We start from the raw sequence: 25,607 nt of genomic DNA on the forward strand, positions 1-25,607 counted from the left end.
AGGTTGCCGATTCGAATGCCAAGGTGCCACTGAGCAAAGCACCATCCCCACACACTGCTCCCTGGGTGCCTTTCATGGCTGCCCACTGCTCACTAAGAGAGATGGGTTTAAAGCAGAAGACACATTTCATTGTGTGCACCGTGTGCTGTGTTCTCTTTCAGTTAATTACTGTGCCTCTTAATAACTATTAAAATGATCACATATGTACTAATCCAAAACAACTTACAAATCAGTATTGGGGACAGTATTTGTGTGGTGAAATGAAAAACGGTTTTTGAAAACTAACTGATAATCTTTCTGCATGTTTAGTTTGGTAGAGCTGGGTAGAAGCACAACTCCACTCCAATTGAATCATATTGTGCATGATAATAAATTGGATTTTCCAGCATGAAAAGTTAAAATCATGTTGATCACTTCTATAGCTTTTTAACACTTTTATTGTTAGCACATTTATCATGTGCATCGCAGAAAACCATAGTGTTGCCAGAGGTACAATGATTATTACCCCTTCAAGTTATTTCATTAGTGCGACAGGGTATAATTCTTGACTTGTTTATGCGCAGTCATCTCACATGCCTTTAAAAATTATATTATTAAAATTATAATATAATTTTCTCAAAACATTAAAATTTTAAGATGCTGGTACCATACTTCAACACTGAAAACCTACCATATTATAAAATACACTGAAACAAAGTACAGTAATGTATTACATTTTATTTTTTACTGTCCACCACAGGCCAGATTACAAAGGGCAACAGTCAACCTATAAACAACCTATAAAACAACCAAATTTTTATTATTTAAAAAAAAAAAATTCCTTTGGATGTTGGCCATGGATGTTCTGGGAAACTGGATTATTGCAGGTCACTCTGGGTGCTGTAATTCGATTGGTGCACTTATAGTTCATATCAGTCATATCCTTCTGAGGCATTGTGGGAGAAGCAGAATGCACACGTTTTCCTGACGCCGCGTTTTGATCGAACAGATCAAAGGTTAGATTTATAAACGTAAAAAACTACTGCCTTTTAAAAAAAGTAAGATTTTCGAAATTGAAACGTACCAGAGTTAAAATAAAAAATCTATGCAAATGTGAATACTTCGGTAAAGTACAGATACACAAAAAAACTACTTAAATTTAGTTACCATCCACCACTGTCTGTAACAGCCGGAAAGGCAGTCTCTGTAAAAGGAGCAGTTTTGAAAGTGATTTGAAGGTTGTTCTGAGTAATATCATTACAAAGCACCTACATTCAAAGATTTTACAAAGAAAAGGTAGGAGAGAGACTGGTCTTTAGTTGAAACTATAGAGACATTGGATGTGGGTCTCTTAAGAACTGGAATTATTATTGCCCATTTGAAGTCTGTGGGGACAAGACCAGATATAATGGACTTATTATTCATGGATGGACTGAAGCTTGTCTTGTGGAAGAGTGAAGTCCCCAAGGAGGATTAGAGGTGTATCAATAGAAATATCAAATGCACTGAAGAGAAATTCCTCAACAAAAGAATTTGTAACAAGCATGGAATTCACAGGACAAAATGTAGAGGAGCAAGAGAGACAACAGTGTGAAACACCAGGCTTTGGACAGCAAAGCTGCTGGTCCAGCAGAGCTGTGTGGGTTTATCCAGGTTTCGATATATGTCAGCTAGAAAAACGAAAAGCAGAAATGAAGTTTGCTTTTTTAATGGCTGTTCCAGAACCCACATGGCTTGATGGGGATGAAGAGGTTGTGGGTTACACTGCTTCTGCGAATAACCTGTGACTAATAATGGATCAATAGGTCTCAGGTGTGTATAAAAAGAACCTTCACATCAACTGCAACTAGACCTCTGCAAACATGCCTAAGATTCACCCTGAGACTTAAGTATTCATTATCAAGAGGCTGAAGACCAGAGCCACTGCTGATGTGGCAATGTATCTCAATGTATCTCAGCATCAAGTACAAAAAAAAAAAAAAGGATAAAAAAAGAGACTGGAGACATTTTTGACAAGCCCAGGTCAGAGGACCGTTTGTTGGCTCAAAAATCCAAGGCCAGTCCATTTTCCCCTGCAGCAGAGCGATAACATTTAGAGGTTTATAGGTCAAAAGTAGGATTTTGTAGTGAATCCTAAATTTGATGGGTAGCCAGTGCAGTGTAATGACAGAAACACTGATAACACACAAACTACAGATCCCATAATGCAGTGCTGACAACTGAGCGCCCTTTTGGGACTTTGGAGCACCAAAAAAGCATTTCGAGGTGTTTCACAAACCATTTGCAGTTTGCTCCTGTACAGATTCAGCTGCAGTGTACATTTACATTTACGGCATTTACTAGACGCCCTTATCCACAGCGCCTTACAATTAGTAGTTCCAGGGACAGTCGTCCTTGAACATCTCAGGGTTAAGTGTCTTGCTCAGGGACATAATGGTAGTAAGTGGGGTTTAAAGCTGGGTCTTCTGGTTCATAGGCGAGTGTCTTACCCCACTAGGCTAGTACCACCCTAGTGTAAAAAGCATAACTGGATAAAGAGGGAACATCACAGAGAAGTGACTGTGGAGCCAGAGGGGTTAAAAGGGGCATATTGGAGTTGAAGAAAGCACCGTGCCACGGTCCATGCCACAAAGCTCAGTTCTACAAGTACTGCCATCATCCTCAAAAAAAGTTTCTAGGGTTGTATCCATTTTATTACAAATATATTTTGGTCAAAAATAAAGTTTACAATGAGAAACAGCACACGCACACACACACACACACACACACACACACACACACACACAGTTATATTGCTATGACATTTGCTATGTCCACACAATCAAAAAATGCCTCAGCTTCTCAGCATTCTGTTTTCTGTCTGGCTAGGAGCAGAAAAGGTATGGCGGGTTTGATGCTGCCCTCTGCACTGTGTTGCTATTGTGTGGCGATCATGCTTATGAGTATTCTCCCTTCCTCTCGATCTTTCCCACTCTCTGAAGACAGTGCCTGGGTGAGACGTGAGGTGTTGCTGTGGTAATTTCCCTCTGCCTGGCATGAGGAATAATTACACTGCTGGTTGTGTTTCTTGGTCTGTCTGCACCACTGTGCCTACATCTTCCCATCCCCTTCCATCCTCTTTTACTCACACTTTCAGTCACATTGAAAAAAAAATGTCTCCAGGTGTATGTTTTATATCCATCTCTTTCTGAGACTTCTTCTCCCTGTCAGGTCTCAGCATATGATTCTAAGGTGTGATGAGGTAGGATAGAGGAAAGGCTTCTTTTAAGGCTTCATTAAAAAAAAAAAAAAGATTGACATCTGTGCATAATTTTTATGGGAGAAAGTTTCATTGAATTTTTCAGCCTGACTTGGATGAGACTCTGTTCACATTATAAAACACTCACACCATACTGGACATTTGCTCTGAAATTTTCCACTACCGATGGTGAGTTTTCAATCATTACTTTATAATCTTTCACAATCCTGAAAAAGAAAGTATTTAGGATTCCAGTCCAATACTAAGCACCTTTGATTCTGTGACATTACCGTTGAGCCATTTGGAGTTGTACTGGGCTGTGCGGAGCGGGGGCATGCCCCCCAGGCTGCGGTAGATGACAGGGTCTCTGCCTGAGAAGTCTATGACTGTGGCTGCATACAGCTCTCCACTCTCAGTTAGCACAGTGGTGGAGTTGTGACGTGGGTCGTATGGACACCGGGCGACTCCATTCACTCTCTCCACAACTCGGCTCAGATTGCTGACCTACAGGACGAATGGGCAACATATTTCATCGGTATGAAAAAAAGACCCAGATTGTATTAATGGTCTTCCTGGACACACCCATCCTACCTCTCGGATCATGCAGAGTGGCTGGAAGGCATTTGTTCCACAAGTCATCACCTCTGTCTTGTTGACCAGCAGGACCCGGATGTAGTTCTGGCACTCAACCTGCAGCAGAATATTCTTACTGTAACTTCAAAATATGACACAGAATTAAGTACATTTTCAAGTTGTCCTTTGTGTTACCATTTATACTAGGGTCCTAATTAGTCTATGATTATTTTAAATATGTAACACAATTAAAGAAATCAATGTTGACACAGATAAGTTTTGTTTACTGTCTGCCCTATGATGGAAAATTCATAATAGCCAGACACCCACATAAAGAAGCACAAGCACAGTGAAGGACTCAGGTGACCTTGCTCACACATTTACATAATTTTCAAACACACCTGCTGCGTCTGGAGGAGCCTTTTTCACATGCACACATGCGTGGAAAAACCTGGACTATTGAGAAGCAGACACACTCTCCACCTGAACCGATTTTTGTCATGCCATGCAGGGTTAAGGTGAAAGAGGTGCAAACACTCAACATTTCAATATACAACAGAAAAGGGCACAATGGCCAGTCGCAGCGTCTAAACGGCTGGCAAAAAAAATGAATGTCCAAATTGTGAAATTAAAGTGAAAGCGAAGTAATTGCAGCACAGTGTAATGGTTGTCACATGTATGTGACTTTAAGGCACTCCACCTTTTACCCCGAACACAAGGTACTCTCGGAATGGGAGGAGAGTTCCTGTTTAGAGCTGCGGAGAGGATTTGAGAACGTGCCTCCCTGTGCAGTGTAGACTGATCCTCCAAGTAACGCTATGTGTACTGTTTTTCTTGTAACCATGTGTTCTGTACTAAATTAATGTGCCCACCTATGTGCCTTATTTAGCCACCAACTTCTACAAAAATATTAATTCTCAGATACAATTTTGTAGTATAGAGCATCTGTCCAGGTTTGGAGATACTGCAGAGCAGTTGTATAGTCCAGTGTCATGGTGTGCATTGTGCGTCTATTATAATGCTACTGAAACTGAAAGCAGTGTTCAACAGTGGCCCAGTACCCTTACGAGGACAGCCTAACTAAGGTGAATTTAACACTAAGATTCAAGATTGGTTTATTGTCAGTACAACAGTCTACACAGTATACTGTGTATTGAAATCATTTTTTCACACAGACCCCCCAATAGTGCAATAATGAAAGAAAGAGTAGCGGGTAGAATGTAGCTGGTGACTGAGGTTGTGTACTCCACCAAGTCATAGGTAGCTGCATCTCTCTGCTTGACTAAGTGACTGTGTAATAAAGTGTCAATTAATTGACACAGCGTCTGAGATTTTAACAGAACGCCAGAGTGAACAGATGTGTTTTCAGTTTAGATTTAAACACTGAGTCCTGAACCTTATCTCCTTACCATATCTCTATTTGTAACATAACATCATAACATCGTTGCTACTATGATTATATCAAATGATAGTATCAGTGTCTGTCTTATTCCTGGTTAGTTTGGCTACAGTATTAAACAGGAATCCTGGATTATTTTTATTCTTGTCTACACTGGGTATTGGGTACACTGTAGAAATTATGAATAAAAAAAGGAATGCAATAATTTAGAAATCTCAAACGTATATTTTATTCACAATAGAATATAGATAACATCAACATCATATGTTGAAAGTGAGACATATAAAAAGAGTATCTCAGAAGTCAAGATGGGAAGAAGATCACCAATTCCCCCAATGCTTCGGTGAAAAATAGTGGAGCAAAATCAGAAAGGAGTTTCTTAGAGAAAAATTGCAAAGAGTTTGAAGTTATCATCATCTACAGTGCATGATATTCAGAGAATCTGGAAGAAACTCTGCATAAGGATCAAGGTCGAATAATCATACTGGATGCCTGTGATGGTCGGGCCCTTAGGCACTTCATCACATACAGGAATGGTACTGGAATGGAATTCACAACGTGGGCTCAGGTCGACTTCTAGAGAACATTGTTGGTGAACACAATCCACCATGTCATTCGCCGTTTTTGGCTATAAAAGAGGCCATATCTAAACATGATCAAGAAGTGCAGGCCTTTTCTCTGGGCCAAGGCTCATTTAGAATGAACTGTGGCAAAGTGAGAAGCTGTTTTTCTTTTTGGAAAACTGGGACGCCATGTCATCCGAACTAAAGAGGACAAGGACAACCCAAGTTGTTATCAGTGCTCAGTTCAGAAACCTGCATCTCTGATGGCATTAGGTTGCATGGGTGTTGGTGGCATGGGCAGCTTACACATCTGGAAAGGCACCATTAATACTGGTATATCCTTGAACAGAACAGTATAGTTCTAGAACATGTGCTCTTATCCAGACGTCGTCTCTTTCAGCGAGGACCTTGCATGTTCCAACCTGACAATGCCAGACCACATGTAAATGAGAGACAGAATCTGGGGGTAAATCTACATCATGGCTGCGTAGAAAAAGGATCTGGCTACTAAGGGTGGTAGTAGCCTAGAGGGTAATACACTCGCCTATGAACCAGAACACCCAGGTTCAAACCCCACTTACTACCATCGTGTCCCTGAGCAAGACACTTAACCCTAAGTTCCAGGGGGACTGTACCTGTAACTACCGATTGTAAGTCGCTCTGAATAAGGGCGTCTGGTAAATGCTGTAAATGTAAATGTAAAATGTACTAAAATGGACAGCCTGCAACCCAGATCTTGAAAACATTTGGAGCATCATAAAGCGGAAGATGTGACAAAGAAGATCTAAAGACCATGGTCTTCTAAAAAAGAAGACCATGTATTAGACAAGAATGGGACAACATTCCTATTGCTAAACTTGAGCAACTTGTCTCCTCAGTCCCCAGACATTTACAGACTGTTATAAAAAGAAGAAGGAATGTCACACAGTGGTAAACATGACCTTGTCCTAACTTTTTGAGATGTGTTGATGTCATGAAATTTAAAATCAAACTTAGTTTAAACATTTGATATGTCTTCTATTGAAATTTGAAACTGCTTTAGATAGTGAGTGTGAAATGGTATGATGTGTTCATTCATAGTTTTGATGACTTCAGTGAGAATCTACCAATGTAAATGGTCATGAAAATAAAGAAAACACATTGAATGAGAAGGAGTGTCCAAACTTTTGGCCTGTACTGCACATAATATAATCATTAAAACGTTAATTACTAATTATTAAAAGTTGCATAACTTAGTTATTTTGCACCACCACACTTAAAAATTAGGTACAGTGGGGCAAAAAAGTATTTAGTCAGCCACCAATTGTGCAAGTTCTCCCACTTAAAAAGATGAGAGAGGCCTGTAATTTTCATCATAGGTATACCTCAACTATGTCAGGTGACTGCGAGGAAGAGCGAGGATTGGTTAGGACAGGAGATAAACAGGAAGTCCTGGCGCCTGCTCCTCGCTCAGACATCGTGTTTCATTCATGGTCCATGAGCTTCTACCTGTTTCCTGATCCAGTCTCCAGTCCTCCCCATCCTCCTTCTCTTCAGCTCGCGAGCTACTTTTATCGGCCGGTATATCGTAACGCCGTTTCCCTGGTGGGATTCAGCTTTTAGCACTCGGGCGTTACAACAGCAATCACGTGTGTCTTCCAACCTCCCGCGGCTCTCTCCGCGTTTGGGTCAATCCCGCACGCTACAAGGGCGTTTCCGATCGCTCACGATTGTCTGTGTTGTTACACGCCTGACAAACTATGAGAGACAAAATGAGGCAAAAAAAAAACAGAAAATCACAAAAATAAGTTTTGCAAATTATGGTGGAAAATAAGTATTTGGTCACTAACAAAAGTTCATCTCGATACTTTGTTATATACCCTTTGTTGGCAATGACTGAGATCAAACATTTTCTTTAAGTCTTCACAAGGTTTTCACACACCGTTGCTGGTATTTTGGCCCATTCTTCCATGCAGATCTCCTCTAGAGCAGTGATGTTTTGGAGCTGTCGCTGGGTAACACAGACTTCCAACTCCCTCCAAAGATTTTCTATGGGCTTGAGATCTGGAGACTGGCTAGGCCACTCCAGAACCTTGAAATGCTTCTTACAAAGCCACTCCTTCGTTGCCCGGGCGGTGTGTTTGGGATCATTGTCATGCTGAAAGACCCATCCATGTTTCATCTTCAATGCCCTTGCTGATGGAAGGAGGTTTTCACTCAAAATGTCACGATACATACATTCATTCTTTCCTTTACACGGATCAGTCGTACGGGTCCCTTTGCAGAAAAACACCCCCAAAGCATGATGTTTCCACCCCCATACTTCACAGTAGATATGGTGTTCTTTGGATGCAAGTCAGCATTCTTTCTCCTCCAAACACGACAAGTAGAGTATTTACCAAAAAGTTCTATTTTGGTTTTCTCCCAATCCTCTTTTGGATCATCCAGATGCTCTCTAGCAAACTTCAGATGGGCCCGGACATGTACTGTCTTAAGCAGGGGAACACGTCTGGCACTGCAGGATTTGAGTCCCTGGTGGCGTAGTGTGTTACTGATGGTAGCCTTTGTTACTTTGGTCCCAGCTCTCTGCAGGTCATTCACTAGGTCCCCCCGTGTGGTTCTGGGATTTTTGATCACCGTTCTTGTAATCATTTTGACCCCACAGGGTGAGATCTTGCGTGGAGCCCCAGATCGAGGGAGATTAACAGTGGTCTTGTATGTCCTCCATTTTCTAATAATTGCTCCCACAGTTGATTTCTTCACACCAAGCTGCTTATCTATTGCAGATTCAGTCTTCCCAGCCTTGTGCAGGTCTACAATCTTGTTTCTGGTGTCCTTACACAGCTCTTTGGTCTTGGCCATAGTGGAGTTTGGAGTGTGACTGTTTGAGGTTGTGGACAGGTGTCTTTTATACTGATAATGAGTTCAAACATGTGCCATTAATACAGGTAATGAGTGCAGGACAGAGGAGCCTTTTACAGAAGAAGTTATAGGTCTGTGAGAGTCAGAAATCTTGCTTGTTTGTTAGTGACCAAATACTAATTTTCCACCATCATTTGCAAATAAATTATTTAAAAATCAGAGGATGTGATTGTCTGGATTTTTTTTCTCATTTTGCCTCTCATAGTTGAGGTATACCTATGAATTACAGGCCTCTCATCTTTTTAAGTGGTAGAACTTGCACAATGGTGGCTGAATAAATACTTTTTTGCCCCACTGTATATCCTCCTAGTGGACTCCTTGTGTCAGTCAGAGCCAAAAGTAGCCCTGCAGGCAAATCTGAATCACTCAGACAGGTCAGCACTAATGTAGCTCGTACCTTTACAGTGGGAAACATGCAGCCGAATCTGAATCACTCTGAAGCACATTGGTCAAGTCATGAGTGAATCCACTGGTTAACTTTACAGTCAGAAACTGATTTGCTCAAACAAGCAGGTTTATTGTTCATATGAGTGGGATAGCGCTCCCTGAACAACATTAATGAGTGAATCCACTGGTCAAAGCTGAATCGCTCAAATGAGTGGAAGTTGAGGGATAACAGCTGTCAATTTGACAATACTGACTCAAGTGACTCACACGCCTGGATCAGTTTAGTGAGAGACTCAGATAAAGTTGAAGCCTAAAAAGGATCAGAGAATTACAGCTTACAGTCATTTCTGATTGTAAGTTGCTCTGGATAAGGGAACCTAGTAAATGTAAATGCCTTACCTCTGTCTTGCCTTTGCTCTGACAGGACCTCCTGGTATCTTCATCTGAGCTCCATTCTGTCGCCTATGAATCCAAAAATACATAAAGAACAGTGACATGTCGCATTCATTGTTTGCCAGCATCTGCTTAGATGCTGCTTACCTAGAGGTAGTAACACAACTGTCTGAACTAAAACTGTTCTTCCAGGTGCATGGAAGAGCATTTAATGTGTTATTTACTGTGTAAATAGGGTGACAAGTGGACCAACATTATTTAAAACCCAGTGAGTTTAAAACAAAGTGGTAGCATGAAGCACCACTCTCACACTTGTCTGCAGATGCATTGTTATCTTTAGTTCCCCAACCTTGTGAACTAGAGATGATCTTCTAAATCTCATGGGTATTGGTTCATGTGTAGGTCCCTTTCTGCTCTAAAATAGGCAGGAGGTTGACAAGGACCAGAAAGATGGCACCACTGTTTCTCTTCAATCATTAATGCTCTTCTACTCTCTGGTCAGTGCCAGTTACTTGGAAGCCCTCAATTATAGACTTACCCTTCAGTCATTTTGTGACTGTGTCCATGCCATGGTGAGACCATGCTAGGCAAGCCTAAGTGATCAGTTGGCTATTTTGGCTCCTTGTTCCATATCTAACACCCTCCTAGCCCAAACACCAAAAGGCCCTCTGGGAGACAGACCAAACGTATTCACCTCTGATTTCTAACCTTGTGTCATACCGAAATATTTCAAAATGCAATGAATAATTTCCCTTTTTTCCTTTTTCTAAAACCATTTCTTCTGCCATTCTGAAGAAGTGATCAGAGTGATGTGGTTAAAGATTCAGATACGTCAACCAAACTATCACTGATGAAAAAAGGCTCATTTACATACTCATCTCTGAATTCCTTTGTGTTCCTGTGTTCCTTTTACCCATCCCTCCCAAAAAGCTGCAGCAATGCTATTCATCTCATATGAGGCTGTTTAAGGTCCTTGGGCTTCAACAAGGCTTGTTGAGACCCCACCCTTTCTCATCCATTAACAGAGTTCCTGATTCAGGTTGCCTCCATTCAGTAGTGACCTGATCATTGTGCCTGGACTTTCAATGACTCAGTTCTTTGTCCTGTGATCCCTACAAACAGTGTGCAGAGTAGGCTCTCCTCCTGCTTTGAATAGTCTCTGAAAATACAGTGTACACTGTAAAAATAAATAAGTTGGGAAACTAGTTGAAAAGACTTAATTTACCAAGAGAACCTAAAAATGTTTCTTTGCCAGTTGCGAGTGGACAGATTGGAATAGGGGGATCTGGCAACCCCTCTGGAACCAGAAAAACAGAGAAAAGAGGGACCAGGTGATGTGAGGCCACACTGGTGTTGAACACTCTGACAAAGGCAGTGCCAGGAAGTGAAAAGAGGAATCTGATTGTGAACAGACAGGATGGAAAAAGACAGGGCTGGATGATATGGAACCGGACATGACCATGGAGTTTCTGATGAGACCAGAAGAATGGATGCATGCAGATCTAGCCGTTGTGGTAAGGAAGCTCACCATTGTGGCATTGTTATGAACCTGGCAATTGTAACCAGAAGAATGGAGTAAGGCAAGGCACGGTCATGTGGTGCCGGTACTGGGGAATTCCTGAAGTTTGTGCTAACCAGAAGAATGAGTGCATGAAGGTGTTGCGGAGAAGAAATCTGCATTGAACCTCACAACTTCAGCAGGAAGTTGGCACTGGTACTGGAGGAAGCTTGGGACACTGTCCGTGGAGGACATCATTTGGGGAGCACCAGTGTTTGTGTCTCATTTACATTTGGAAGACTATCTTATCCAGAGCAACTTACAAGAACTACTACCTTACACTACTACCCTGCCTTTTAAAAATATGCATAAGAACCCTAACCCCTAAAAATCTGAGGTAGGAGGGTGTGACCCTTCCTTGGCTTTGTATGTAAGCTTCAGTATTTTGAATCTGATCTGGGCAGCTACAGGAAGCCAGTGGAGGGACAATGAGTGGTGCAGAGTGGTGTGGGAGAATGTGGGAAGGTTGAAAACAAGTAGTTCTGCAGCGTCATAGAACCATTCATCATCAGAATTGGGATGGTGTTTCAAGTTCAGGTCTCTGGTTTCCTGCGCTATATGATGTGCACAATAGATGGCAGAGATGACACCCGCCATGGTGTAGACTCAGGTGCCTAAGCACTACACAGCTGTTACAAAAAAATACTAGTTTATTTCACAAAACATCAATTTTCAACATTTTATAGAACTAGTCACACTGACTGCATGAGCGATAGTGTACACAGCAAGACTGCAGATGCAGAACCCTGAGTCCTTCATTATGAGAAGTGCAGTGGTGGCCTAGCAGTTAAGGAAGGGAAAGGTTACATGTTCAAATTCCAAACCAACAAGGTTCCACTAAGATAGTTCTGAGCAGGATACCATCCCAACACACTCATGGCTATTTGGGGTGGGTAACTACCATTGTGTCCCTCCAGAATCCAATGGTGAGACCACCAGAGGGATCAATGAGCTTCTGACAAGACAATCCAGTCAACCATTGGTCAACACAACCCCAGCCACCATAACGGCTAAAGCTTCAGGGATCTTCAAATAGACCATGACACTGGATTTAAACCTATTCTGAACAGTCCAATACCTCCCAACATTGACAGATGCTATATACTGCACTTTTCTTGGACAACCCTGCACTGTTTCAGGCTCACTCTACACTGGAAGGGGGTCACTCTCTATATCACTCCTTCACAAGGTTTCTTCTTTTCTTTTTGTGTGGAGTTTTTCCTTGTGTGCAAAAGGGTTAAGTGTTGGGGTGTCAACTGTAGGGCCTGTCAAAGCCCATTGAGACATACTGTATGTGATTTTGGGCTATATAAGAAATACATGTTGTTGATGTTGCAATATGAGGAAGAGCCACAGCTTGGTCTACTTACAACCACAATACATCCTAGGCTGCTTTTAGGGGTGACTATCACCACATGCTCCATCAGGAGATGAACATCCTGAAAAATGGAGACTGGGAAGTGTTTCTGAAGCCACATGGTTAGGACATAGAGGGGTGACACACGGTTCAACAGAATATTTACCTTTCTATGTCATTCCTGAGCTCAAAAAAGTCTTCTACATACACAAAAAACATTAATGTCAAATATTGTTCACAAATGTCTAAACCTGTGTTAGTGAAGGCATGCGGCATAAAAGCCAAGAACAAAAACCCTTTGGAGCAGCCAGCTCTAGGGAGAGTCCTGGTGTGCTTTAACTTCTTCCGCTTACGGATGATTGAGGCCACTGTGCTTACTGGGACCTTCAAAAGCAGCAGAAATGTTTCTGTAACCTTCCCCAGAATACTGTGTTGGAGGTCTACAGACAACTCCTTTGACTTCATGCTTGGTTTGTGTCCTGACATGAACTGTGTGACGTTATATCATGTCCATCAACTTTTTTCCCCACACAGGTGGACTCCAATTAAACTGCAGAAACATCTCAAGGATGATCAGGAGAAACAGGAGGCTTCTGAGCTCAATTTTGAGATTCAAGGCAAAGGCTGTGAATACTTATGCACTTTTTTTCTTCCATCGTTTGTGGTGCCGCCTGGATAGATTTTGACCTGAGCATTTGCCTATATTGCCTATGCCATGGGCCAACTCTGCAGTCACCTGCTTATCCACTTACTGATGTAAATTAAAAAGAAAAATGTTGGCATGCACATTATGTTGGCATGTTCCCTCACCTCACTCATGGTATTTTACTTAATAAACCTATACATTTATTAAAACAACACAAGGGATGGGGATGTTCAATTTAGTACGGGGATGATTTTGACTTTTTATTTCAGTAGGATCACATCCCTCCTCATCCCCCCTCAACTCAAGTACTGGCTGTAACATTACAAAATGTGAAAAAAGTGATGTGCTGTGAATACTTTCTGGATGCCTTTCTATCTCACCAAGTACTTAAGTAAAGGATCTAGGTGTCATCATTGATGCAGGTCTCTCATTCAATTCATATGTAGATAATATCACTAGGATAGCATTCTTTCAACTTACAAATATTGCGAAAATAAGAAATACAATCTTAATGCATGACGCAGAAAAGTTGGTCCATGCATTTATTACATCAAGGTTAGATTACTGCAACGCATTACTGTCTGGATGCTCCAGTTACCCATCAAATTTAGGATTGACTACAAAATCCTACTTTTGACCTATAAACCTCTAAATGGTCTTGCCCCGCAGTACCTGAGAGAACTTTTAGTTATTTACAATATGTGTTTGAAGGGTGCGGAGTCACTACTGACACTGAATCGGGCGCACAGACTACTGGCAGACTCCAGTGAAGAGACCAGCAGATAAATCCTGGTTCCTGGCAACTGCTAAACGAGGACTTGGCATGAAACGAACCAGAATGTCACCACAGCCACCACCACCGTAACAACTACAGCTTCAGGGATCTTCAAATTGACCAGTAGCATCATAATGGACACCTAATGTACACCATGACACTGGACTACACTCTGGACTTCTCCAACCCTTGACTTCTATCACTAGGAGGGTTCCAGTCAGCTGTAAGTTCATCAATAAATGCAGCAACATCCTGTCTTGTACAAAACTCTGGCAACAGTTTTTGGTTTTTCCTTCATCTGCGACAGGGGGTGCGTGCTGTATGGCAAATAAACTTAGCTCCAAGGTCTGATGGAAGAAGGTCCTGAGACCTTCTGTCTGGACACCTGGAGAGAGAGCTCAGAGTCGCTGGGACTGCCTTGTCTTGTGTAGGAAAGAGAGCTCAGAGTTGCTGGGACTGTCTTGTGTAGGAAAATCCAGACATAGGCCAGTGCCATGGGGAGAGACTAGGAGAAAGATACTAATCATGGCAGATTTTTCTGGTGATTTTAACTTATCACTAAATTATTGTCACATTAAAATCACACAATCAATATTTAATTTTCTGCAAGGTTTGCACCTGGCAGCGTTAACAATGCATGTGTACTGGCTGGACGGAGAACGTGTGAGAGATTTAAAAGATGGAGCAGATCCTCAGGCCTAGGGCTAAGAGATATAGCAAAACATGTAATTACAACACACATTCCTATATCAAACGATTAGATTTTTTTCAATTCATTTTCAGACATCTTTTTCTGTTTATTGCCAAACTGAAAACAAACACACCAGAGATAATAAACGGTTTATTAATATGTAAAAGCGTGATTATCACTACCCTGCTTAGCTCTGTTTTCAGTTATTTCGCTCTTTTCAAGCTTCGCACAGGGAATCACGTCACCTGGTTCTGCCTGCGTTGCTTATCATAACCATAAGAAACCAATGAAATCTAAATGTAAACACACACAATCCCTCTCTCTCATTCTGTCGTGTTCGTGCTTCTCTCAAGTGCGTGATGAACATGGTGCTTGCTCTAGTTAACTTGCAAATTTCTGCCATTTTTATCAGATTACTGATATCCAGGTGAACTTTATCGTGATCTCCAATCATTACTCAGGCTTGTAACATGGCCACAGGAGCTCATTTACTCTGGCGCAGTCCAGGCTGTTTACATTCCAAGCCCATGAAGTCTGGGACTCTAATCAGACTAGCAGCGACTCAACAAAAACCACCCCCACGGTCCCCGCCCCACCACAGTGTATCTCCAACAAGGTCAAGATGCTCACCCTTGCTCTGTCTCCACTCTTAAAAAGGACAAACTATAACCTCAGAAGCATCTCAGTCATACCAAAGCAATGCAGACCAGACAGAGTTTAATAACACTTGAATAAGGTTATAACTGACTCAGAGAAATGAAGAGAACATCTGAGAAAACAGATTTGGATTAATCAAAACAGTAAGATCCAAAATTTAAATGCTAAATTATCAAGCAAAAATATGAATGTCAAAACAGTCAAGAGACACAGGCAAAAACGTGGTGTGGCATCAACGTGCATTCATGGAGAGTTTAGAGTGCTAAAAGGCAACTTAAGAGGTGTTTAAAGAATAAATCAATTTGTGTTTCAAGTGCTCCGTTTGGACTATGTGATATGGCATGATATTTTTTGAGAGCATCAATAGTTTAAGATCAATATTTTATTAACATATAAAACTAAATAATAAGCCTTCATAATATTCAGCCACACTGCATGCAGCAGATATAAAAAAAAAAAAAAAAAAAAAAGGTGCCAGAAAAGGTAGACTCTGATTGGCAGTTGTTCAAGTAATTATGTCCAAAGCTGATCATCATAATCGTCATGACATATAATCACTCAGCGTACGCGCCCTGGATTATAACCTAAACCCTGGAACTTCACAACAGACCTGTACCAATGGCTTTCCTCTCTGACACCCTTAACCCTCCCACTGTTTTCAGTGTGGAACATAGTGGAGCTTAGAGGCTCTTCTCTGGGTCTGCCACTCATCACCCATTGATCACAGCACTGACACTGCTCTCAGTGCTCCAGATGAAGTTAAATCGATCTCGTTTTATCCCCAGCCCCTGATTGCAGAGGAGGGCGGAGGGTGGTGGAAGAGACATGGGTAGACTGGATCAAAAGATACTGCAGTTGGCCTCCTCTTGTGATATGGGTGATATGGGTTGTGGTGAGGAGTGAAAGCAGCCTTACTACCAGGGGAATGGTGGTAATGGTTCAGCGGGGCTCAGGTTTGTCATTGCCGTCCGCTGAGTTAGTCATAAGGAAGCTGATGTTGTGAAATCCTTTTGGGAGAGTCCATATTCCTGATGTAGCTGTGGCCACCTACAGGACCAGAGACAATCCTTGTCTCATAGAAGAAGACATGCAGTTACCTCAATATTAAATGCTTCAAACAGGCAGGCTGATGTTTCATGGGGTATTCTGTATCAAAAAGATTAGTAGCTTATTTGGTAACAAGCCTATGACCTTCAAACCCCACTCACTAAGATTGGGTGCCTGAACAAGAGTTTTTACAGAAGGACAGGGTCTGGGTGAACTACAGGTTTATGACCACAGTGCTGGGTAAAAAAAAATGGAAAATAAAACTCCACTCACCTGTATAAGGGAAATGTTGCTGAGACTGAGTCTGAAGAGGTAGTTTCTGCAGAATAAAAGAAGGATACAAGGTAAAATACACTGAAGATCCAGCAAATACACTAAATTAATGTAAATAACTGGAATGAATTTTTACCTTGCACCAACTATAAGCTCATTCCTGGAGAGGTCAAGAGTCAGCTGGGAGTAGTCCTTCACTCCAGGGAGGGAGAACTCTGAAATCCATTGACTGAGTTCTGCAAGGGGAAAGGCAAATGGGATTCGATGAAGGATACAGGGTGCGTACCATGTGATTTAAGGCTGAAGGAAAACAGAAGGTGTGGGTGGAGCTCTGAACATTCTCATTTACTCAAGACAGTCACATTCAGAGACTTAAACAAACAACTGCCTGTGAAATGCAACCTGAGTATCTAGGTATTCAGCATAGCACACATGAGATAGTGGTGGGCAACAGACAGGGGTCTGTTCTGTATTGGTGACCACTGTCTCACTTAGAGTCTTGTGTAGTCTAGTCCGTTGCCACTGGAACCAGCTGAGAGGGACAATGCACTCTGGGACACATTCCTAATGCAACATGACACCCAGTCAAAACCTCTCCACTCAAATCCTGCCAAAACATTCTCTAGGGCACCTGCTGGGCTGTTATGAAATGACAAATCTGAGCACAAAGAGATGCATTTTTTTCTATGCTGCTGAGCATTATTTTTGACAATTGATCTATGACAATGGTCACTTCACCTTAAAATCCATTACATGATACAGATAAAGAAAGAAATAAGTCAGTTTAGTCTTGCTGCTGCCATGGACAGAGGCATATCAGCACATAGCATCCGCATATAGCATTCTGGAGGAAAGAGAGCTCCAGATTGATCCTTGGTAGGTCTCTGCTCTCTCACCACTATAACAAAAGCCACATAATTAAAACCTTTAATAACTGATTGGGAGCATGTGGCATTGTAAGTTTTCTTTGCAAAGATATAAAAGGTGCTCTGGATTTGAAGATTCATAGCAATATGAATACAGACCCATTTATACATCATGGTCTAGTGGCTGAGAAGGAGTGCAATGAACGGCCCTTTTTCATCTTAATGAAAATGACTGTGAGCACATTTAGTCACATTGAAAAGACTATTTCTGAAAATATTAATGTATTTGTATCAACCTGTGTAGATCTTGTTGTTCTTACTAGCAAAGCTGTAGACTACCAGCAATAGTGGGTCAGTGGTGGCCAAGCGGTTAAGGAAGTGGCCCCATAATAAGAAGGTTGCCTGTTGGACAAAGCACCATCCCCACACACTGCTCCCTGGGAGCCTGTCATGGCTACCCAGTGCTCACTTAAGGGTGATTGTTTAAAAGCAGAGGATAAATTTCATTGTGTAAACCATGTGCTGCAGTGTAAATTTGCCTCAAGAAAAACTTAAGAATAAAAAAAAAAACTGTGAAATCATATCTACACCTTTGTCAGTATTCACAGCCTTTGCTCAATACTTTGTTGATGTACCTTTGGCAGCAGTCTCAAGTCTTGAATATGATGCCACAAGTTAGCAGCACCTCTCAATCAGCTTGGATGGGAATTCAGTGCACAGACATTTTAAGATCTCTCCAGAGATGTTCAATCAGATTCAAGTCTGCCTCTATCCTGACTAGTCTCCCAGGTACTGCAGTTGAACATCCCCACAGCATGATGCTGCAACCACCATGCTTCACTGTAGGGAAGGTATTGGCCTGGTGATGAGCGGTGCCTGGTTTCCTTTAAACACAACGCCTGCCATTCCTAACAAAGACCAAAGAATTTTGTTTCTCATGGTCTGAGTCCTTCAGGCCCCTTGGCAAACTTAAGACTGGCTGCCACATGCCTTTAACTAAGGAGTGGCTTCCATCTGGCCACTCTACCATATAGACCTGATTGGTGGATTGCTGCAGAGATGATTGTCTTTCTAGAAGGTTCTCCTCTGTCCACAGAGGACCTCTGGAGCTCAGACAGACTGACCATTGGGTACTTGGTAACCTCGCTATCTAAGGACCTTCTCCCTGATCGTTAGTAAATAATGATTGTAAGTCGCTCTGGATAAGGGCGTCTGATTAATGCTGTAAATGTAAAGAATTCTCAAAGTTAAAGTTAATAAAGATCCAGGGCTTTTTTGATGGACTTGCCTCTAAGATTGTGTCCCTTACTCCCATAAAATACAAGCAACTGGACAAACATCTCCATAAGGCATGCAGAGGTATGCTGACTGAATGGATTAAGAAGAGCCCTCCTGCTGAAACCCAGTGATACAGGATCATCCGTAATGTCCTTCCTCATGAAAGGATATGCTCAGTTCTTAGCAGTCTTTCTTTAAACGATGGGACCCGCTGCTGGATCATCTTCAAAGTCAACTTGAAAAGACATGTCTCCACTGAGTGGACACCTCCTCAAGCCTGAACCAGATCTGAACCAAAATGATTGGTGATTGTGCTGTACTGGTGGGGTGGATGGCGGGGCATTTTGTTTTTGTATTAATAATAATGAAAAAATGTATTCATTTTGTTTTGTATTGATAATAATACATTGTTTTTAAAAAGCATGTTGTAGCATCAAGTATGAAATGTGTAACAATTATTTTAACAATGATTTACTGAAGCTTCTCACTATTAAAAAGGCTGGTGAAGTCTTCACATCTCTGCTGCCTTGAGGAGAAGAAGAGTACATAAAGATGCATACACTGGAGATATTTATTAGAAAGTTCTTATTTGATAGTGTCTTTAGTCACATAACATAACCAAACAGAGTTATGACAACATGGTGGATATCAGCGGACAGCCGAGGTCTAACATTTTCAACCTAAAAGAATTGTATTCTGTTTAACTTCCTCTCTGATACTTTCAGTTTTAAAACAACCAACAAGATTTTTTCTCCAATATTAATGGGCCAGTCAGAGCTTGTTGTGAATAATATTCTGCAGTCATGAAAATTTCAAGACAGGTCTTCGGGAGGGTTGTAATGTGTGCCATGAATTCTGAAGACAGGAAAGTGTGTCATGAATTCTAAAGACAGGAAAGGCACCACAGAATGAATGTAGAATCTTCTCCAACTTTAGGAACCCCAATGTTTCTCTAATTACATTATACCAGAACAGGAAACAAATATTAGTCATGACCTTCCTTCTCTAATTGTGTTTCCCCCTAGCAGAATAAGTGTCATTTCATCGCAAATCAAAAGGGTTCTTGTCTATCAGCCTTTTTGGAGGCTGACTAGCACAGATATATATATGGTAACACACCCACCCACCCACGATAAAGCACCAAAATCCATTGTCCATTCGTTCTCTTCAAATAATCGAAGTAAAATGAGCAATGTCGGATTTGAACAGCTTCATATCTGGGTCTTTATCATGTCCCATGAGGACTAATATAGACATTTGTGTTTGTGCACCATTATTCTGCTGCCGCCCCCAAGAACAGCTTTCCCATTGTCTGAGAAGCTGCTCAGATCAAAGATTCAGCCTGGTGCAGAGATAAAAACAATTTGCAGCCAATAACTGGCTCTAAGGTCCAGAGAGAGAGCTCAGAAAGAGAAGTAGAAAGAAGACAGCTGTCAAGTTTCTGTTTGAGCAGACATGCTGTCTGCTGGGATTAGAAAACTCAAATCTGGTGTGAGAATCCAGAGTTAATTCTAACAAATGCAAAAAAACACATATGTTCTTTGCTTAAACTGAGGTGTGTCTTCTGCTTCATGGGAAGTAGAAGAATGTTGGGAGGCTCCAAAGTCATACACAGATTAATTTACCCAAACCGATGTGATGTAATAAATGAATCATTAATTCATTCAAATGTTTAGTTTTTTCGACTCATAATGACAGGTGCCTGAACCCGGCCTGAGCATGGCTAACATTAAGATGAGAAAATTAAGAAAATCTGTTAAAATATGGGAATGTCAATGTAATAGGAGCAACTGAAGTCTTAAAGTAAAAAACAACGAGGACCCTACTGCAAGTTTCATATGCAAAAAGGTTTCTGAATCGATGACCTGCTGTAAAAAACCCCTGGGCGCCTCCAGGTTAGACTAGATGCTTGAATGCACCATTTCAAATCACTCACCCTTCAGAAGTGTGATGGGTAGCTGAGCCCAGACTGAGATCAGTGTTTTGTAGCAAATGTAATATGCTAGTTGTATCTGCAGGTTCTGAGCGTTAACATGTCACAAAAAAAGCCCTAGCTGGCTTACACACCCCTGCCTTAATGTTGATAAACCGGGGCAGGAAAAAAGTACCTCGGAGCTGCAATAAAATATGAAGGCCCAGCCTAAAGGAAACTCAGTTTGATACATGATTGTGTTAATGTTCCAATATTAAAGGGCCCTGTGGCTGAAGTCTTCTGGCGTCCTTTTCTTCCTCAAGTTCCCTCCAAGAGACCATCTGCACTCAGATCCCCGGTACAAACATCCTTCTTTCCACAGCTCACATCAACAAGAGCCATCTTCACATTCTTCACCAGAATGGAGGAGGCCATTTATTTCCTTCTTATCAGCCAAGCTGAGAAGATATGTGGGCTGATTCTCTACATCTGGCTCCATCTCTTTTCCATGCTGTGGCATTACGATCAGATGAAGAAATGAAATCGCCCACATCCAAATGATGCTGCCTTGTTTTCTATGTGCTTTGTGGGGGCATGTAGACAATCTGGCTGAACTGAATTCTTCTGTCCACTTTCATTAGCAAAAATGCATCAGTGCCCAATAAATGAACTATTATGACAGAAGATGCAAAGACCTCCGTGCATTGCGTAATGATTCACAGTATATCTAGGAAATTAAAATATTTATTAACTATAGCCTTAAAACGGTTTGTTTGACTAATATTATTTTAACATGATTGCCTTAACTGTTCACTAAATATTGAGTAAACTGGGATTCAGTGATGTTTTTAACTAAAATAGTGACATACATTCATGAACTCACAGGAATTGGGAGCAGCTGGATAAAATGTGGTATGTTGATCATAATGTAACATACATGAAAACATGAATAAAAATGCTTTAAAAATGATTAGATTGAAGAGCAATGAGTAAAACGGCCTGATGCTCACCCTGGATGGAGATGACAGGGTGCATTCTCTGGGCGCAGTCAGGCGCTGGCTGGACCGGTGTGGTAGGGGCGTGGTCTGTGAGAGGCTGGGGTTCCTGGGAAAGGCTGACAGGCTGACAAAGGTGGAAGAGCACAAAGAAGAGGAGGACAAATGGGGACCAGCCAGACGCATGCTGAGAGGTGGTCATTGTGATGAAGGCAACCTCTCCTTTAGCTGCCAAGGTGGGCTTCTGTGGTTCACCTGAGGAAAGGAGAGAGGAGGGGCAATATTATGGCTGGAGAATTTCAAATCCCAACAACAGAATAAAAATGATTGAATGACCAATTAATATTTGGTCAATAAGTCAGTGGAGAAAGCCCAGTGTACCAAAACCCACTGGTCTAAAATTGTACGATGCTGAAAATGTGATGTTCCATTGAAGCTATAGCGGTCATCTCTAATTAATGAGTTGTTCTCTTCATGTTCAGGTTTGTGAAAAGTGCAGTGATTTGTCATTGTGAAACACAGCACAGCACATGGTGACAACTAAATGTGTCTTTTGCATTTAACCCATCACCTTAGTGAGCAGTGGGCAGCCATGACAGGTACTCAGGGAGCAGTGTGTGGGGACAGTGCTTTGCTCAGTGGCACCTCAGTAGCATCTCTAACTGGCAACCTTCTGATTACGGGTCAGTTTCCTTACCTGCTAGGCCACCACTTCCCCTCACTAGGATGTATGGATGAATGGAAATGCCTCCAACTGTACACAATGAAACAAAATCTAATTTGTGCGCCTCTATAATGCATTATAACTCAACTAAATGCATTTATGCGTGTTACGTCAATTGGAACATGTAAAGGACTTATCAGCACAAAATGCTAGTGCACTTTGGTATGTGTTAATTTATTTGGTGATTCCCACAAAAAGGGTGGTAGTAGCCTAGGGGGTTCAAATCCCACTCTCCTATGAACCAGAAGACCCAGGTTCAAATCCCACTTACTACCATTGTGTCCCTGAGCAAGACACTTAACCCTAAGTTGCTCCAGGGGGACTGTCCCTGTAACTACTGATTGTAAGTCACTCTGGATAAGGGTAATTGTTAAATGCCATTAATGTAATGTAAAAAGGTGGGACTAAAAGTATTTTTTTACACGCACAAAAGGAAAACACCAATACTGATTTCACGGTTTGGGGCCGGAAGGGGAAGGCCGCGCAGAAGCTGGATATTTTAGCAAAGGGATTTTTATTCAAACAGAAAGCAAATCAGGCACGATGGCCGAAAACTGTATGGAAATAAACTGAAAGCAACCCAAAGGCATGTAACATAAATGAATACAAAGATCTTCTGTGAGCTGCTTGTCCTCTTTGGTCACTTGTGCTTAATTGTCTTCTGCTTGGAGTGACCAGGACTCCTTAATCAGGTGCACCTGCTGTGTGAGCCCTGGGCGTCACAGCTGATTCCAATTAGATTTTTTCCTATTACAATGCAACGGAGATGCATAATCTTTAATCCGAATATGAAAATAAATCATCAGTGAATAGATGTAAGCAACCAATAAAGTAAAATTCATATGGTTTCATTCATGAAAAATAAAATTAATTTATAATTTTTTTTCAGATGCATTTTCTGGATTCTGCAATTGAAATTATAGACTGGTCCTTTCTTTGTTAGTAGGCAACCTTACAAAACCAACAGGGGTTTAAATGATTTATGTGATGAGTGCCCATTTCTGATTTAAGAACAAGCAGGATTCTGAACTGATCTGTCCTTGGAGATAAAGCGTTCCCACCAGCACACACACACACATGCAAAGATGAGTTATAAGGCAGTGGGCTTGGGACATGCAGAGCACAGATGTCAATTTATTAGTCCTTTTTGATAATCACAGAGTTTGAAGGCCATGCACAAACACACAACTCACCAAAAAAAGTGACAAATTAGGGGTCTGAACAGCTGGTCACACAGCTCACTGGGGAGTCCCAGAGAGTGGGCTGAGCTGGAATCTGCCCATGGCCTGCCACGCTGTGCCAATGGCTACACACCAGCCAAATTCTTTTCAGCTGGCACACTGCCTCTCCTCAAGTCCTGTCTGACGCTGGTCAAGGATGGATAGCAGAGTTTGTGGTGCTACGCATAGGAATGAGTGCTAATGAGTGTCTGTCCTTGGATACAAATTCCTGATGCTGCAGCCTGGAGCCAAGAAGCTTCCTAATAATTAACCGAGTTGACTCCAAAAAAAGGACAAGAGGGATGATCGCAGGTAAGGCAGTCTTGCGACAGACAGCAGGATGTAAGGCTGTGCTTCATTTCAACTCTTTTACATCTGCTGTCAAGGTGTGATGTCATAGATGACGATGAAGGCAGCATCATTCATCATTGATGGCATTCATGCAAGCAACGATACTATGCTTGTTAGAGACCTCTGTTTAATCTCAATTCATATTGTATTGCAGTCATATAATCATATGTGAGACGTGTTGTATCAATATTAAAATACAATTATCAAAATACAATTCAAATACTTAAAATGTCACCAATTTCCTCATTAATGAGGAAAAAATGTACTTAAATAATTTTAGCAAATGGCTGGAATATATAATATATATCCAGTTTAATATATGAACGAGAGTGAATGGATGTTGCCGTTGTTATTCTAGGTTGAATTGGGGAAGGGGCAGGATGAGAGGGTGAGAGAGGTGAGGAGATGAACAGGATAAATCTTATTTAGTTGAGGTGGATAAGGAGCCGAGTTGAGTTGACGAATGCCAATCAATGACTGAGCAGTGACCATGTTGCCGATTTATGGGACTCACGTTACCTCATCTCCATGTTGCTCCCGGTCACATGGATGGAATCATGTGACAGGCAGGTTGTGTTTACATGAAACAAAAATACATGTGCAGCAGGGACACAGCCTTGGTAAATTGAAAAGTAGTGTTTTTCACTGGAAATACAGACTTAACTTTTCCCTTGTTAAAAATAAGAATATACACCACTAATAAGTTAGGGATATTGTGAGAGACTTAATGGATGTCATACACACAGTGTTTGTTTCACTTCAAACATTTTGGAATAGGAAGGCAATTGTATTGGGGTGACAGACACACCTCATCTTGTGTTTTCCATGTAATGTCTCATTGTATACAGGTGTGCTTTATATTGGGGCCAAGACCAAGAGACAATCTTTCTCAATATGGAATCAATTTCAACATTTGGTGGGTATAAAAAGCTGGTATTGTCAGTAAATCTTCCCAAGTTCATAATTTAAACAGCCATGAACACACAATGTCATTTAACGGACGAGCAGCGTCACCTGGCCTTGGTGGCAGGCATTATCAAAGTGTCATCAGCAGACCACAATGATGACCAGTACCTAAGGACCATTTACGAGATGCATGGGGTACTAGGGTTTCCAGACAAACCATTCACAACCGACTCCACCGCTTTGGCTGAAATGCCAGATGACCGTTGCAGGTGAAACCACTGACACCAAGACACCACCGTGAATGTTTGCAGTGGGCACAAGACTATGTGACCTGGACAATGCAGCTGTGGTCTACAGTCCTGTTCACTGATGAGTGTCATGTCAGCATTGCTGGAGAAGGTGAGGTGAGCGATACGCTGAGGTCAGCATGGTCCCCAGGGTTTGCTTTGGTGGAGGAGGTACAATAGTCTGGGCAGCACCAGTCAGCGTAAAAACAGATTTGGTTATTATACATGGCTCAGTCACTGCATGTTCTTACCTCAGAGACATCATAGAACCCATCATCATCCCCCAATTCCGCCAGCACACCCACAGCTTTCTGTTCATGGATGATAATGCTCCACCACATCGTGGCAGAATTGTCACAGCTAGTCTCATATTGAATGGCCATCAATGTCCCCTGACCTGAACCTCACAGAGCACGTCTGGGACCAGTTGAAACAGAGACTGAATGATAGTACCCCAATCCCAGGTGACCTGCAGAAACGCATATAGCATTTGTGGAAGAGTGGAAAGCATTGCCTCAGAACAACATCATGAGGCTGGTGAGGAGCATGAGACATCGCTGTCAAGCTGTCATTGCGGCAAATGGTGCAAACACTCGCTACTTTAGTTTTTTCTTATTTGGGGCTATACCTG

The 25,607-nt window shown here is 41.7% G+C and overlaps 1 protein-coding gene across 6 annotated transcripts in view; it reads right to left on the bottom strand.

The window, feature by feature from the left end:
• sema5ba (sema domain, seven thrombospondin repeats (type 1 and type 1-like), transmembrane domain (TM) and short cytoplasmic domain, (semaphorin) 5Ba) overlaps nucleotides 1-25,607 on the bottom strand; it is a 108,950-nt gene that overhangs the window by 33,752 nt on the left and 49,591 nt on the right. For all 6 annotated transcript variants that reach the window (XM_028991718.1, XM_028991717.1, XM_028991720.1 and 3 more), the window contains 6 exons: nucleotides 21,504-21,743; nucleotides 16,574-16,673; nucleotides 16,438-16,483; nucleotides 9,440-9,502; nucleotides 3,809-3,907; nucleotides 3,508-3,721 (listed from right to left, as the gene is read on the bottom strand). In XM_028991718.1, coding sequence (XP_028847551.1) covers nucleotides 3,508-3,721; nucleotides 3,809-3,907; nucleotides 9,440-9,502; nucleotides 16,438-16,483; nucleotides 16,574-16,673; nucleotides 21,504-21,690 — 709 coding nt within the window. In that variant the 5' untranslated portion in view covers nucleotides 21,691-21,743. The remainder of the gene's footprint in view (nucleotides 1-3,507; nucleotides 3,722-3,808; nucleotides 3,908-9,439; nucleotides 9,503-16,437; nucleotides 16,484-16,573; nucleotides 16,674-21,503; nucleotides 21,744-25,607) is intronic.

Source organism: Denticeps clupeoides, chromosome 9 (assembly GCF_900700375.1).
Source record: "Denticeps clupeoides chromosome 9, fDenClu1.1, whole genome shotgun sequence".
In the NCBI taxonomy this organism is placed as follows: Eukaryota; Metazoa; Chordata; class Actinopteri; order Clupeiformes; family Denticipitidae; genus Denticeps; species Denticeps clupeoides.